The sequence below is a fragment of the Montipora foliosa genome, chromosome 3 (genome assembly GCF_036669935.1).
Source record: "Montipora foliosa isolate CH-2021 chromosome 3, ASM3666993v2, whole genome shotgun sequence".
In the NCBI taxonomy this organism is placed as follows: domain Eukaryota; kingdom Metazoa; phylum Cnidaria; class Anthozoa; order Scleractinia; family Acroporidae; genus Montipora; species Montipora foliosa.
In genome coordinates, this window is record NC_090871.1 from 10509061 (window position 1) to 10526477 (window position 17417).

Consider the following 17417-nt stretch of genomic DNA (forward strand, 5'->3'; position numbering starts at 1 on the left):
TGATAGAGCGGTTTTCAAATGAGTGTCGTAAAACCAAAACCAAAGTAATTACTTTGGCCAACTGAATCAAAAAGGACGGAGACAATCCAGTATACCAATCAAAACTCGAAGTAATTACACGTAAGCCGACACAAAGCGAGGGAAAATGTGCACGCGCAAGCCACGATTGGTTTTGGTTTCACTTCTGATTGGTTGAAAAAGTGGCGCGAGAACTTTGAACCAATCACTGAGTGAAGTTATGCAAAACCAAAGTAATTCTCTAATGACTTTTTTACACTCAATTGAAAACCGCTCTATTGCTGTCATTGTCATTTTATGGTGATTTACCTTGTTATTATCGTTTTCAATACCATTCACTTCGTCATTATCATTAACATTGTCATTGCCAATGTCATGTCGCTAACATAGTTATGTTGAAAATATCATTGTCTGTACCATTGCTACTGCCGTTGTCATTTCCTTTGTCAATGTCATTGTCATTGGCGCTAACAAAGTCATTGTTTAAGACTTTGTTGGTCACATCGCTATTATTGCTATTGCCCTTGTCACTGACATCGCTATTGCCATTTTTGTTACCACTGGCATTGCCACTGCTATTGCGACTATTAATGCCATTAAAATTGCTGTGGTCACTGTCATTACGGAGCTTACGAATAGACTACGTTTGCACGATGGCGCCGTTAGATTGCGAGACATGCATACTGCGTTTGCCTATATGGACACTTACCGGAGTCGCCCCAAAGTCGACGACGTTGGTGAGGGCGATTTGCTGGCGTCTTAAAATAGCAGGACGCGAGGTTAGTTGTCAAAGTTCTCTTCCCGATCTGTTTTTGCCAGATAATCAAGTATCACATTTAGGAGCATGTTCTTGACATATGTTTTTGATTTTTTTTGTCTGGTTTTATTGAAGGGACGACCTTGTGCTTTGCCATGGCGAATAGCCCAACTGCAAATAAAAGCGTCTCTGTTACTGAAAGCCAAATCTCCAAGTGTGGAAGTAAAAACTAAACCACTGTAAGTGGTTATCTGGTCAGGTATCTGAAGATGTTCAGCAAGTTTATAAGTGTCCTCTCTGTAGAAACGAAACTCAGCCTTGCACTCGTCGTTGTTTTCTTATCCAAATCGAATCTTTCACAGTTCCAGAACGAAAAGCATGGTTTTTTGGCTAGTGAACATCGTATAAAAAGTACAAATTCTTGTTCGTTCGATAAGCGTATGCTATACAAGTTTTTGTGTAGGCATTTTAGGTTGACTACCTTGCCTTATAAAAAGGTAAAAACAAAGTTTAGAAACGGCGGGAAATTTACCGGACGTCGTCTTTACCGCGAGCATGACGTGACCCAACGGCACCGTCGTGCGAGCATCATCGATTCGTAAGCTCTCTACTGTCATAGCCGTGTCACTATCATTGTAGTTGCTATTGCCACTGACACTGGCATTGGCACTGTTCATGTCATGGTCATTTATATCGTAACTGTCCTTGTCATTGTCATTTTCCTTGTTATTTCAATAGTCATTGCTTTAGAAATTAACACTCACTGGAATTATCAAGTGAATTTTAACATAATTCTTAACTTTCGTAACTTTCAGTTGCATATATCATCATGGAATGGTTCAATCGCTTCATATGGAACTTCCAAAAACCACCCTATGTAGTTCTTCTGGGTGATGTTGGAACTGGTAAGTCCACTATATTAGAAAAACTGACGGAAGAAAAAGGCAGGAGTTCAGATGCGAAAGAGAGTTTCACGAGGACCTACGAAGTTTTGTGGGTCCCTGACGGCAGCCTGATCGTAGCCGACACACCAGGCAGCAACTCACTGAAAGATAAAGGGGACCAAAACTTGGAGATAGCAAGGGCACTCAATTTTAGACCTGTCTCAAGAATATTCATTGTTGTCAAAGCTGAGACTCGCATTGGTGCTGTGGTGGACAATGCTCGCAAGTATGCAGATCGCTTTCTGGAGCTCCCTATGGACGTGGTGGGGGTGCTGGTCACGCACATGGATTTAGTTGACTGGACAGATAAGGACTTCACACCCCGGATAAAAGATGAGCTTGGTATTGATTCTGTTGTCTTTTCTTGGATTACCACAAACCGAGAGACACTAAAGAAAAACATATTAAAGACGTGCAATGGGCAATACAACCTGACAGTGAATGATGAAAACTTTTTGAAGCTTTTCAAAATCCAGAGCAATCATCGCAAGATTCTAAAGTCCACCAGCGATGAAGTTAAGAGGTTTTCAGAGAAGAAGAAGGCTTTCGATGAAGCAAGAAGAGCGTTCAATGGAAAGGATTTGGTTGACCTTGTTTTTGAATTCCAGGCTTACATGACAGATGAAATTGTTGAAGCCCGGAAGAGGATGTCCAAGATCAACAACTTCACATTTGAAGGTGATGGCGCTGCCAATGAAGCTGGTCACGTTGCTAATATGGTGAATCAACTTCGCATGGTTCTCTACGATATCAGAACGGAATGTCTCGGATACCAGAGTGAGCATGGAGTATCTGAATTGCGCAAATGTCCACACTGTGGTCTCATTTGGACCAAGGTGCAAGGCTGTGAAGGCGATACAACCTGTGGAAATCGACCTTACAATGTCAACGACTTCAGAGACCCAGCATACGCACAACTGGGCACCTTCTTGTTTAGATGGTTTGATGGTCGTCTTCGCATCACCAAGGTCAGCCACAAGACCGTGAAATCTGAGAGAAGTTCTAAACCAAAATTTGGATGCGGAAAGTCAATCAACTGGAAACAGATGGCAACAGTTGAGGTCCCATCTGAATTCAGTGAATCGGTGAAGGTCGCAACAAGTGATATCAGGACCCTGCCACCAGCTGCGGCGAATTTTCGAGAAGAACTGTCTGGAAAGATAGATGGTGCCACAAGAAAGATGAAACTACCAGAAAGACCATCCCAGCATAAGACCGAGAAATCTGGCCGACAAGTTCACAACTCACTTGGATGTGGAAAGTCAATCAACTGGAAACAGATGGCAACAGTTACGGTCCCACCTGAATTCAGTGAAGCGGTGAAGGTCGCAACAAGTGATATCAGGACCCTGCCACCAGCTGCAGCGAATTTTCGAGAAGAACTGTCTGGAAAGATAGATGCTGCCACAAGAAAGATGAAACTACCAGAAAGACCATCCCAGCATAAGACCGAGAAATCTGACCGACAAGTTCACAACTCACTTGGATGTGGAAAGTCAATCAACTGGAAACAGATGACAACAGTTGAGGTCCCATCTGAATTCAGTGAAGCGGTGAAGGTCGCAAAAAGTGATATCAGGACCATGCGACCTGCTCTAGCGAATTTTCGAGGAAAACTGTCTGAAAAGATAGATGCTGCCGGAAGAACGACGAAACTACCAGAAAGACCATCCCAGCATAAGACCGAGAAATCTGACCGACAATTTCACAACTCACTTGGATGTGGAAAGTCAATCAACTGGAAACAGATAGCAACAGTTACGGTCCCACCTGAATTCAGTGAAACGGTTAAGGCCGGAGCAAGTGATGACAAGACCATGCGACCTGCTCTAGCGAATTTTCGAGGAAAACTGTCTGAAAAGATAGATGCTGCCGGAAGAACGACGAAACTACCAAAAAGGCCATCCAAGTTTTAAGGAAATCAGATACTCCTTAAGCCTTTTGAAACTCCAAAAGACATTTTTATGTGATTAAATCTAATGATAATAATAATCGTCACCATAATCATAATAATAACACTGAACAACAAGGCTTAAAAACGCGAGGTCCTACATAAAACTAATTGTAAATGACAACTTACTGCCATACTTTATGCCAATTGACGTATGAGATCAGACTTGCTCGAAGCTGACTCATTGACGGTAATCACAAGATTATTGTTGCTCAGTTTATCGTGACTGTTGCCGTGGCTTCGTCTTTATAATATATGACATTTGGCACCTTGCAGATAGTATTTTCATTATCTTGGATAGTTTGCTCGACCGCCAGTGGTACAAGAGACACATAAGTTCGGTGTGAAGATAGCGTCCTCTGTATATTAGAAACTATTATATTAAAAAAAACTAGAAATTATCCCTCGAAAGAAGCAATAAGTAACGCTAAGCATAGATGATTTGCAACTTTTCTCAGAAATGTATTGCTTACAATCTCCCATAGGTAGCTTTAAAGAAGGTTAAGTTTGCCACATTTGCTCGCAATGAAAATGCCTTAAACTTGGTGATTAGAATGCCATGATAAGTAATTATTAAAGGTAAAAAACGTTACACAAGTCCGACAACGTGGTTCACTTATGACTGATTATTATTATTTTTTAGTCACTTTCACCACAGCAGAGAAACAGGCTGTGGTGGGGGTCGCACAACAGAGCGAGGCTACAAATTAAGTGCGCCCTTTTACCCTCCCAACCATGATATACCACAGAAGACAGACCACAACACCGGGAACTACATGCCCTACTCTTTTACAATTTCATGTAAAACTGGTAGCTATGTAATGTGGCATGTAAAAGGTAGTTTTTATTAAGTATGTAAACTATTGTAATGTGATGTGATAGAATAGTATGAAGTGATTTTAAAGTTAAACTCTTGTCAGTCTTAAGGTTAGTCTCCTGGGGGTGTCACGCAACGCTGCCCCCAAAGACTCTTTTGGGGGAGGGTTGCGTGACATTCTGGAAGTCAGCAGCGGAGGAAACTACCTTAAAGTTAGAGGTCAGGAACACCTTTAAGTACCTGGACAAAAATATTTGCAGCAATAGACTCACATTCCAGTTTGATAGGAATTTTTGACTGCTAAAGGTTGAAACTTTTTGCAATCTATTGTTGTTTTTCGATTGGAGCCTAACAGCCAAAGTTAGAGGTCGAGAATACTCCATTAAGATTTTGGCGAAAATCATTATAGCTTTAAAGTAAGACTTAAGGTAATTCCTTAGTATTGCATTGCGCATCCCTACCGCACATGAGCACGTGCGCACACAACACGTAGATTTCGCTCAAATTAAACCGGATAGCGAAATAAATGCTCCTTTTCTCTCAAACGAGCACGGTGACCCCCGATTTTTTTTTCAGGCATTTGCGAAGAACAGTCTAATAAATAACATATTTGAAGAAGAAAAAAATTTTGATAGTAGAACATGAATAGTTTTTGGAAAACAGTGCCGTACTGGGTGTATTTTACCCAAGGCGAGGACTTCAAGCTAACCACGGAACTGTCCCAAAAAGTGCACTATTTCCACAACCAGGAAATCAAAGTCAGCGTAAATGAAGCATTACTGCTTTATTTTCAAAATAAAATTGTGTGTCTTCGAAGTAACCAAGACTTAATTCTGTATGAAGGTGATTCGAATTTTTAACGCAAAAACAGTAAAAATACCCCATTTTAAGAGCCTGCTGACGCATAAACAAGCACGGTGACCCCATTTTTTTATTGAATTTTTTCAATGTTCATATCATGAATGTAAATTACGCCAAGTTTCCAAAAAAGTTTGATAGTAGAACAATTTCAAGGGAATTACCTAATAATTTGATAGGAGCGTTTGATTTTAAAAGTTTCAAAATAAATTTAATGCAATTTGTTACTGTGTTAAGTACAGCAAGAGATGCAGCATGGCGGATTGCTGACATTGCTTGGCGCACGCTTATAAAAGATCAGAGATGTTCAATAAATAAAAGCTTTTGGTACCACACACTAGCTTTCTCTTAATTTTGGATGCATGTTGTAAGATTCACGTTATGGTGCTCATACACGAAACTCGTAGTATAAAGATGTTTAAAAAAAAGAATGCAAACCTAAACTCAAACAACATCGCGAAAATCTCCATTGTCTATCTATACGTAGGTAAGCACAGGTTATGGTGGAGAATTTTATGACAATCAAATGATGTGATCAGCCCATACCTGATACAAATTAAGCAAAAAGTTTCACGTGATTCATACGGAAATAATTGCCGATAGTCATCAAAAAGCATTGTTTTCTACCTGCTTCACCAAATAACTACACAAAAACATGTGTTGCCTTCATTTACAGTAGAGAAAGTAACAGGGGTAATGCCACTGCTAAATCCTCTCGCAGCATTCTTAATAAACACTCCATTACTCATACTTAAATATTCCTAATAATGCAGTTTGTTTTCGATAAAATGCAGCGGCATTATTATATGCCAAATTGCAAAGATGACAGATCCAAACCAACAACCCTCGAACATAAATGTATATATATTTGTAGTGCGGGTTATTGAAATATAGAAGTGATCCTCGCACTAATCTGGACAATTTGATTCAATTTTCTCTTACAGTTTCTTGAAAAATTAGCGTGGCTCCGACGGGATTCAAACCCATGACCTCTGCGATACCGGTGCAGTGCTTTATCAACTGATTATAAGAGACAATTGCTCAAAATTATCCGGCTAAGAGCAAGGATAACTTCACTCTTCATCAAACGTCTCCTTCCTGCGTTTTCCACGGTAGGTGGACTGAGATCACCTAACTGTATAACCACTTTAATACCTATGCAGGATTCACCATCATATTCCTGGGAGTTCGAAGTGAAAGTCGATTGTGTCATGAAAATCTCTGTCCGTCTCCTCCTCGCAGCTATTTTCCGTCATTTCGATCCGAAACGACAATGAGTTGACTCAGCAAAACAGCTTGGAGATCATGTCAAGGAAAATGAAAATTAACATATTCTTTCCAATCAGAACTTAGTTGTAGGAGTCCTATAACAAACCATTGCTCGTTTACCACGGTGAGTAATCAAGTGAATTGGACTTGAATTTCATGCGCGAACGCCACATGAATGACACAATTCAATGAGAAGCCGAGGTTGTGGCTAAAATATTTGTACAATATGCATGGCCGTGGCCGCGGTCATCGCCTTAGCCATTCCCATTACAATGCCATTGCCATTATCATTGCCATTGCCATTGCTATTGCTATTGCTATTATCATTGACATTGCCAATATCACTGACATTGCCATTGCGATTATCATTGACGTTGCCATGTTCATTGCCATTATCATTATCATTATCATTATCATTATCATTATCACTATCATTGTCATTGTCATTGTCATTGCCATCGCCATTACCATTTCCATTGTTATTATCTTCATCGCTGTCTTTGTTGTTTTTGTTGCCGTTGTTGTTGTTGTCCCTATCCCAGTCCCAGCCCTCTTGACCACTCTTTGAACGTGATCCTGGTTGTCCCTGGTTCAACCAAAGTTAATAGACGGGAATGGTTATGAAACCCGACAACTTTCTTTGTTGTATGTCTTTGTTCTCTTTTTTGGCCTTGACCGTGCACAAAACACAATAGTTGTTTACTCCGTACTGAGGAACTAACCAATAGAAACGTGTTGGTTCCGTAATTCACGCATAGTGCATGAGCGCAAAACAAAAGATTGTGCACGGTCGTGGACTTTCCAACATAAATCTTGGGATCTTTGTTTGCTCCTTTGATATTTGCCGAGCTTCCAAACCAGCCCCCTCTATTAACTATGGTTCAACTTTCTGTCTGTATTTGTAAATAGCCACCTAATGTGCCTCTGGCCAGTTGGGTTCTTAAACTAGTTGTTTTGTTCTGTTGTCGCATTGTTTACGTTGTGATTGGCCCTTAAAAGCCCTTTTGGGAGTGGTCATTGTCACTTCATTGACACAGTCGTTGTTAATTTCATTGCTATTGCTGTTACCATGTTACTGCCATTTTTGTTGCTATTAGCATTCCCACAGTGACTGATTAGTATTGCCACTAGCACTAGCATGTTCAATGGCATTGTCATTGTTTTTGTCATGGTCATTTCCATTGTCATTGTAACTGTCATTGTCATCGTCATAGCAATCACCAATGTCACTGGCAATATCAATCCCAAATGCATTTTAACAGAGTTCTCGATTTTCTTCATTTTCAGTTGCATTAAACGTCATGGCAGGTTTCAATTCGATGCTTTCGACCTCCGAAAGAGCACCCTATGTTGTTCTTCTGGGTGATGTTGGAACTGGTAAGTCCACTTTAGTGGAGAAACTGACTGGAATAAAGGGCAGGAGTTCAGATGCGAACGAGAGTTTTACGCAGACCTTCAAACCCTTCTGCGTCCCTGACGGCAGCCTTGTTGTAGCCGACACACCAGGCGGCAACGCATTGAAGGATAAATTGGACCACAACTTGGAGATAGCAAGGGCACTTAATTTTAGACCTGTCTCAAGAATATTTATTGTTGTTAAAGCGGAGACTCGCATTGATTCTGTGGTCGACAATGCTCGCAAATATGCTGATCGCTTTGTAAAGCTCCCTATGGATGTAGTAGGGGTTCTTGTCACGCATATGGATATGGTAGACTGGACGGAGAAGGAATTCATACCGCCGATAGAAGATGAGCTTGGTATCGATACTGTTGTCTTTTCTTGGATTACCACAAACCACGAAACACTAAGGAAAAACATAATCAATTCCTGCGTTGAAGAACATAACCTGACAGTGGATGATGAGAACTTTTTTGAGCTTTTCAAAATCCCTAGCAATCATTGCAAGATTCTTAAGTCCACCAGCGATGAAGTTAAGAGGTTTTCAGAGAAGAAGAAGGCTTTCGATGAAGCAAGAAAAGCGTTCAGCGGGACAGATTTGGTTGAACTTGTTTTTGAATTCCAGGCTTACATGACAGATGAAATTGTTGAAGCCCAGAAGAGGATGTCTGAGACCAACAACTTTACATTTGAAGGTGATGTTGCAGCCATTGAAGCTGGTCACGTTGCTAACATGGTGAATCAACTTCGCACGGTTCTCTACGATATCAGAACGGAATGTCTGGGATACCAGAGTGAGCATGGAGTATCTGAATTGCGCAAATGTCCACACTGTGGTACCATTTGGACCAAGTCAGAAGGGTGTGAAGGCAATACAACCTGTGGAAATCGACTTGACAATGTCAACGACTTCAGGGATCCAGCAAACGCAGAAATGGGCACCTTTTGGTTTAGATGGCTTGTTGATGGCCAACTTCGCATTACCAAGGTCAGCCATAAGACCGTGAAATCTGAGAGAAGTTCGAAACCACAATTTGGATGCGGAAAGTCAATCAACTGGAGAGAGATGGCAACAGTTGCGGTCCCACCTGAATTGAGTGAATCGGTTAACTTTGGAACAAGTGATATTAATACCCTACAACCAACTGCAGCAAATCTCCAAGAGGAGCCGTCTAAAATGATATATGCTGTCGGAAGAAAGGGGTCAAAACGAAAAAGAAAATCCAAGCCATCGAACCATGAAACAAGTGATATGAATATCCCCCCACCAACTGCAGCAAATCTCCTAGAGGAGCCGTCTAAAATGATAGATGCTGCCGGAAGAAAGTCGACAAAACGAAAAAGAAAATCCAAGCCATGGAACCACGGAACAAGTGATATTAATACCCTACAACCAACTGCAGCAAATTCCCGAGAGGAGCCGTCTAAAATGATATATGCTGCCGGAAGAAAGTCGACAAAACCAGAAAGAAAATCCAAGCCATCGAGCCATGGAACAAGTGATATTAATATCCCCCCACCAACTGCAGCAGATTCCCGAGAGGAGCCGTCTAAAATGATAGAGTCTGCTGGAACACAGTCGACAAAACCGGAAAGAAAATCGAAACCATCGAGCCATAGAACAAGTGATATTAATATCCCGCCACCAACTGCAGCTAATTCCCGAGAGGAGCCGTCTAAAATGATAGATTCTGCCGGAAGAAAGTCGACAAAACCGGAAAGAAAATCCAAGCCATCGAGCCATGGAACAAGTGATATTAATATCTCCCCACCAACTACAGCAAATTTCCGAGAGGAGCCGTCTAAAATGATAGATGCTGCTGGAACAAAGTCGGCAAAATCGGAAAGTCCACCCCAGCCATCGAACCATACAAAAAAATGTTGTTGTGTAATGTAATTTATCAGGTATTATTTGATTAATTAATTAATTACTTCGATTTAAAAAAATGTCTTGTGGCATGTAAAACCTGGTCTCATCATTTAAGGCTGTAATCAAATTTTGCAGCGATGAGAATGGATAAATTGTCTTTTACTCTAGCCGTGTTCGTCGAAGTAAAAAGTCGAGAATTAATCTGTAATGACCAAGCAGGAGGTCTGTATGGGAGGTCCGTAAGGGAAAACCAACTTCGCCAACACAAACCGAACACAATGAGGTGTGTACCATTGACCGAGGTCAATATTCTCCCATACGACATACCAACTTTGCCCTATTAACAAGATGTTTATTATTGAGAAGGTTGGCCCGCACACAAAACGAAGAACGACAATGACACACACACGCCCCTTTCCACAATCGCACAACGCACAAGCATGAAACTTCTAAAACAAAATAAACTAATGCTTTCAATTTAAGAGAAAAAAAAAGTAAATCCTAATATTAGGAAAGATAGTAAATCCTAAATCATAAATTATCTATTCCTCAACTTAGCTTAAACGATAATACTAAATTTACTGATTGCTTTACTCTAAAATTTACAGTCAAACACTCCAGTTTCTTTCGATTTCTTTAAGTTCCTCTTAAAATCGTGTCCAACAAACCAAAACACGTGGTCCACCAACCTTGCTTCCGTTCTCCCATACGTCTGACAAGATTCCTTCCTTGATACCTTTTCGGCTGTCAATGTTGCTGTTGCTTTCTCGCTGTTTGTTTCCTTTTGCAGCTACGTCTCCAGAAGACATGTCCAATACACTCAACTAGATTGCAGTCGTCAAATCTAGATTCCATTGGAGTTACTAGAAGTCTAGTCGTGAAATGGAACCGGAAGTCATACCTGTTTCACGTTCAGGAGAGTGAAATCCATCGGAGTCCACTGGCGCATTGAGTCCAATGGAGTTACCGGAAGTCTACTCGCAACATTCCAAATAAGCTGCGCAAAGAAACAAGCGCACAACACATTGTGTATACCTCGTTCTTAAAACTAGAATTGAAGCAAGTTACGTTAAATGCAAGTGCACGACACATTGTGTATTCGTCGTCCTTAAAGCCGAAATTTCAAAGAACTTGAAGCCTCGTAAAGAAACAAGCGCGCAAGACATTGTGTATACTTCGTTCTGAAAACCAGATTTGAAATAAGTTACGTTAAAAACAAACGTGCAACACACTGTGTTTACCTCGCTTTTAAAGCCGAGACTTGAAATAAGTTACGTTAAAAACAAGCGCACAATACATTGTGTATACCTCGTTCTTAAAGCCGAGATTTGAAATAAGTTAGTTACCTTAAAAACAAACGCACAATACACTGTGTATACCTCGTTCTTGAATTGGTGATTTGAAATAAGCCGCGAAAAGAAACAAGCGCGCTCACACATTGCAATTATGACACCTTTGCTTGTATTTCATTTATGTTAATAAACGTGTGCACGATACAAAATTAAATGTTTGGCTTGCGATTATCACGGGTTCTTTTTTTTTTCTATCATTTACTTTGGCTGTTATGCATAGCGGTTCTCAATGGACTTTCAAACGAATATCGTGCATCTTCAGTTCTATCTGGCAACACAGCCACATCTCAATAAACTTATGTTTTTAGCAATATATAAAACATGTATTTGTCCATCGCACCTTCAATTGCAAAGATATGATAATTATATATCATTGATCTACTGACCAAACCTATAAAAGTGAAGCTTATTTACCGCCTTATACTAATCCGGATAAACAACTAAATACACACACGCATGTGCGCGTGCACAATAGGCCATTTCCAAGTTTGTGCCTGCCTTCCCTTTAAAGCGAGTCTAAGTGCGAAGGTTTTCTTATGAAAATTAGTTTTCATTAATGTGTAAAGTATACCCAATTGCCATCACAAAAACTTTGCACTTAAACTCGCTTTGAAGAGGAGGCAGACATGAACTCGGAAATGGCCTATTCCGTATCAGTCATAGTGTCCTCTCAATGGGCAAGCTTCTTCTTTCGTCAAAATGACAGCATTATGTATACCTGGTTCTTAAAGCCGAGATTTGAAATAAGTTACGTTAAAGACAAGCGCGCAAAACATTGCGCATACCTCTTTCGTAAAGCCGAGATCATTTCAAATAAGCCGCGTAAAGAAACAAACGCGAACCCATTGTAATTATCACACCTTCTTTCTTTCTGTTTTATCTATGTTTATGAGCGTTTGCATGATACAAATAAATTAAACGTTTGGCTTTCGATTATTACGCGTTCTTTTTTTCCGTTTTTTTTTCTTTCTATCATTACTTTTGGCTGTTATGCACAGCGGTTCTCAATAGACTTCCAAACGAATATCGTGCATCTTCAGTTCTATAGATAGAGGTCTTTATAGAAGTCTTTATTAAGAATCAGTCACGAAATACGTGTGGCTTTACAATCAATGACAAAGCTAAGCTAAAATTCTGTAATAAAATTGGAAAATATTAAGAAATAAATTTTAAAAGACAAGACTATGGTTTAACGAACTAGTTGTGTGGCTGAAACTATTTACGAACTGGTGAAAATTAATTTCGTGCCAATTTTACATGGCAAAAAGAGAAATAATGAAAAAGAACAAAATCGAAATGAAAAATTCCCTGTAAAACTTCCCGATCATAATTACTCGTAGCTTCCTCGGATGGATTTAAATGTTTCTGCACGGAGAGCAGGGATGGCGCAGTGGTGAGAGTACTCGCCTCCCACCAATGTGGCCCGGGTTCGATTCCCAGACTTGGCGTATCATGTGGGTTGAGTCTCTGCTCTGAGAGGTTTTTCTCCGGGTTCTCGGTTCACGCCTCAAAAGCCAAGTTACGATTTGATGTGAGTTGAGTCAGGAGCCCATCCTGGAGCGTGCAACTTCCATACAGCGTCTGTGAAACGGCGTTTTCACAAGTAGATTTATTTTTAGACTAGCCCTTCCCGCGAATTAGGTCAAAAAACAAGGTCAGTTACGGTTCGGTGACCCTATGACGACAGTTTAATTTCTTGTAATTGGTCATCGGGCTCCTGTGGGAGTCTCATTAGCGGGAAATTCAATCCAAAAATAACTTTACTTGTGAAAACGCCGTTGCACAAGTATAGTTAAGTTGCACGCTCCGGGTGATGGGCTCCTGGTCGAGTTGATTTGAGCAACAGAACCAATCTTATTATCCGCCAGTTACAGCAATGACGTAACCAGATTGACAATAAAGTGTGGTAGATTACTATATGAGCAAGCCAATTTTGACCGTAGCTGGTACGAACTCCTTTAGTAACCCCACGATGGATTCTCTTGCTCTATATAGTCTATCTCAGCGATTTAAATTTCTGAATAAGTGTGTAACCCGAACGTACTTTAACTAATGGTTTCAAAATGGTTTGAAAAGAGACAAGAAATATCAAACTTAAGAAAATACAATATTTGCCAACAACAGATACTTTTCTATGTTCTTCAAAAATCATTAATAATTCACGAGCCTAACAGCCTATCAAAACACCGAGAAAACGTCACGTGCATGAGCTTTATATCGCGATAAAACACTCCTAAGGCATAGCTTGTTTTTCTTGTCCGCTAATATTCTCCTCTCACAATTTGAACCATTGTTCTGAGTCCAGAGGGGCACGCTTTTTGTGTAATGTTTTTTAAGTCGGTCAAAAAACTTGCAGCACGTGTTTTATCGCCTCGTGTTTTTAAACCCAGATAAAACACTGCTGCTCGTTTTTCAAACGTTACATAACAGGACGTGTCACCTTGTCTGAGCGAGTGATTACTACATCATTGCTTTTAGTAACTCTTATAGTTAAGGGAGCGCTCCAAAATGTTACATCCTTAATTTATTGGTTTGCGATCTCACTGAACCGAATTAAACCCTGCATATCATAACAAAAAAACTGCAACAATTTGTTTCTTAAAATAAAAGTACTGGTGTGGAATTCAGAAAGAAATATACTCCTCTTCTTGTGCAAGAGATCCCAAGGAGGTGTTACAACTGGAAGCATTTGTTACATAGACCCTTGTTGGATATACAGTATTTTAATCTGTCCAATTTATGTACACTGCAATGAACCAAGAGAAAATAAGGACGTATATAACCATTTATGAGGTACCCTTTCCTTTTTTAGAAAATCAATGAGCATTTTGCATGATTCTTATTAACCTCGTTTCCAGAACCTCTCCCTTGGCTTCTGGGCTAGAAGCCAAGGAAGGGAGAGGTCCTGGGAAGGAGGTTTGACTCTTATGACAGCTTTGGATCCCCACCCCTTGATGCTGCTCCCGTCCCTATTTGATAAATCCAACTAAAAATGCAAATTAGATAACAGTACGTCTTGAAAAAGAAATCGAGCGGTCAACGCTTTCTAAAACTTACGTTTTACACTAGTTCCTTCAGTCAACCCCTTCCAGAATTTAGGAAGATGTTTTTCCCGCTAAAAGTATCATGTTTCCCCTGACGTTGAGATAGCTTTGTTTTGATTGGTTTTACAACAGTGGGCGTGTTGAGTCTCCCAAAGGAAATTGGCTTTTGCAACAGTGGGCGTGGTGAATCTCCCAAGGGAGATTGGCTTTTGCAACAGTGGGCGTGGTGAATCTCCCAAGGGAGATTGGCTTTTGCAACAGTGGGCGTGGTGAATCTCCCAAGGGATATTGGCTTTTGCAACAGTGGGCGTGGTGAATCTCCCAACGGAGATTGGCTTTTACAACAGTGGGCGTGCTGAATCTCCCAAAGGAAATTGGCTTTTGCAACAGTGGGCGTGGTGAATCTCCCAAGGGAGATTGGCTTTTGCAACAGTGGGCGTGGTGAATCTCCCAAGGGATATTGGCTTTTGCAACAGTGGGCGTGGTGAATCTTCCAAGGGAGATTGGCTTTTGCAACAGTGGGCGTGGTGAATCTCCCAAGGGAGATTGGCTTTTGCAACAGTGGGCGTGGTGAATCTCCCAAGGGAGATTGGCTTTTACAACAATGGGCGTGCTGAATCTCCCAAAGGAAATTGGCTTTAGCAACAGTGGGCGTGGTGAATCTTCCAAGGGAGATTGGCTTTGACAGCAGTGGGCTCGCTGAGTCTTGTTAAAGTAAGGGCAATGAACATGTATAAGTGCAAAGAAGGATTACGTTTTGCAAACGTTGGCCGTGTAGCACTTATATCGTGGGTCGTGGGTTCAATTCCCACCCTGGTCAGAGTTTTCAGTTCTCTGTCCTTCACGGTGTGGACCCATTTCCATAAGTAGGGCTAACGCTCACATGGTTAATATGAGGTAGAAACTTAGCACTTCACATCACACTCTAATCGATCAGTTAAGTCTGATATTATTGTCAGCGGTTCGGCAACATCCAAGAGTACTGAATCTGGTATCAGTTGTATCCCCATCAGTGTCAGAAAAGTGACTATTTTTAACATTACACTAAAAGCTGCGATCGTGGTTTTAACTGAAATCTTGATGTCTTTGTCATTTTGTCTTTGACTGAAAGAAAGCATACATTCTTGAAGATTTCAGTTGTTAAAAACACAGAAGTTGATCGTGGAATTCTGGAATACAGATTGAAAAAAAGTGTTTTACGATTATTTGCTACCCATGTCCTCTCGTCTCTCATTAGCCAAGGGCTGAAAAAAAGCGAGAGAGCCTGGGAAGAGAGAACCCTTGCGTGAACATCAACGGTTTCTTGGTGTAAAACTTGAGAGCCCTGGGGAATATGCACAGGTTCCCCACTGGCAGTGTTGGCACTCAGTACTATCGCCCAATCTGGTTTCGGCCCGAAATGTTCGTCTATAAAAAACAAATTTACAAAACACGTTTCTCATTTCTTCCCTAGTTTTCAGTTGAAATTTCCGGAAATTATGCTTTTGCCAGAGACAATTGCTTGATCAAAGTTGCCGAGCCCATAAAAATTTGCTCCAAACACAATAAGTTGCCAAAAGTTGCCGAGCACAACCTGTAGAAGCCTACCGTACGGGAATTCTTGTTGTATACATTTAAATGATATCCCGGCGCTTTTGTTTTCGTCTTAGTGGCTTTGGGTCAAAAGAAAGTCTTTACGTATATCATTTGCAATGTTCCTCAGAAAAGCGGAAGTCATGTGTGACTGGAACTTTCTTCGAAATCACGTGATTGACAACTCCCAGAGAAATCTATTCTCTGGTGGACATTGCACTAGTCTATTAAACCTTGTCGTTCCATATTCAAGGTAAATTTCCAAGCTCCGAGGAAGAGGAGAGTAATTACACTAAAGGTAAAATTCTTTGGATCGTCATTAATAGAAAAAATAGGTCTTCGTTGCTGAAGTTTGTCGCAGACTCATATTGCGGAAATATCTTCATGAAATTCGAAAACTTGCTTTATTGTTTTGTAGGAAGACTGATTTCAGCACTGGAGTTCAAGAAGTTCAAGCCTTCAGTTATAAGGTAGTGGCAAGTGAAAAGTGCATTATTGGTTAAAGCTTCAAGCCTCAGTTTCAACTCGTCCGCTATACTACTTTATGTTTGATGTTGTTCGAAGATTTCAATGTTCTTTCTTTAACTGAGGATGAAACAGTGAAAAAGGTCTTTGGAGATTTGTGAACAAGTGCAAAATTGATTTATACAGATACATTCCTTACAATTATAGAATATGTTCAATTCTTCTTTCGGAAATGAGAAGAAAAATGTCTGCAGGCGTTCCCATTCTTCACTACTAAGTTTAATGACTCACGGTTTCAACTCACAAAATATTATGGTTCACAATCACAACACGGCAGCAACTGCGTTTTTTCGGAACCTTGAGAAAAGTGTCTATTCATTTGATACTCGTTTACTCTGGTTAATGTGCAGTATATCTTGTCTTGTTTTAACATGCGCGTTTAGAAGCCTCAAATAGCCCTGTCTGAGCACCCAAAATGATATATAATAATTCAGTCTCAAACTGAAACTCCAACACTTCAGTTCTGTTCTTCCGTAGTTCTTTATTACTTCTTTGTAAGGTTTTCAGCTTTTATTCAATATTCATGGTGAATAATGAGAGAAAAGGAATCGATCATGAAATAACTACAAATATCACATGTTGTTTCGATAATTGCCCCTGCAGGGATTTCGCCCAGAGGCGAAAAATCCCGAGGAGGCATCCTAGCAGCTTGCGCGTATATTAAGGACAGTACTTACGGTTCAAATATGCAGTCGGTATACTAGAAAAAATCTCGATTTGCTCGAACAGGGGCCGCGAGGAATCGGTAGGTAATGATGACGCTTCTATTGTTTGCGCCCGCAAGTACGAAATGGTTAGGATGACGTAAAGCAGAAAATCCCAAAGGGAGTTTCTGAGAGTTTGTGTATTGTGCCATCACAATAAACAGGGGTAGCAGTTAATAATCCAAAGTCCCTATTTTGGGGGTGCAGAGTATTATGAAAGGAAGCGCATGGTTTAATATTTTGTGTCAGTCGCATCACGGCGTCTGTTCTCGCGGTTGTCACGCTGAGGAGCAGCTGATTTTAAGGTGAGAAAACTGAACTCATATATATATACTGT

At 40.5% G+C, this 17417-nt stretch overlaps 3 protein-coding genes across 4 annotated transcripts in view; all 3 read left to right on the plus strand.

The window, feature by feature from the left end:
• The window catches only part of LOC137996720 (uncharacterized), a 35994-nt gene extending 31657 nt beyond the window's left edge, over window positions 1–4337 (plus strand). For both annotated transcript variants that reach the window (XM_068842266.1, XM_068842265.1), the window contains one exon: window positions 1591–4337. In XM_068842266.1, coding sequence (XP_068698367.1) covers window positions 1605–3635 — 2031 coding nt within the window. In that variant the 5' untranslated portion in view covers window positions 1591–1604 and the 3' untranslated portion in view covers window positions 3636–4337. The remainder of the gene's footprint in view (window positions 1–1590) is intronic.
• The window catches only part of LOC137996722 (uncharacterized), a 107834-nt gene extending 96654 nt beyond the window's left edge, over window positions 1–11180 (plus strand). The window contains exons 2-3 of the mRNA XM_068842270.1: window positions 7902–9918; window positions 10674–11180. Of these exons, the coding sequence (XP_068698371.1) occupies window positions 7916–9910 (1995 nt within the window). The 5' untranslated portion in view covers window positions 7902–7915 and the 3' untranslated portion in view covers window positions 9911–9918; window positions 10674–11180. The remainder of the gene's footprint in view (window positions 1–7901; window positions 9919–10673) is intronic.
• A 4877-nt stretch (window positions 11181–16057) lies between these two features.
• Window positions 16058–17417, plus strand: part of LOC137996723 (uncharacterized) — a 49487-nt gene continuing 48127 nt past the window's right edge. Inside the window, exons 1-2 of the mRNA XM_068842281.1 lie at window positions 16058–16149; window positions 16270–16321. The gene's annotated coding sequence lies outside the window, so the exon portion shown is untranslated. The remainder of the gene's footprint in view (window positions 16150–16269; window positions 16322–17417) is intronic.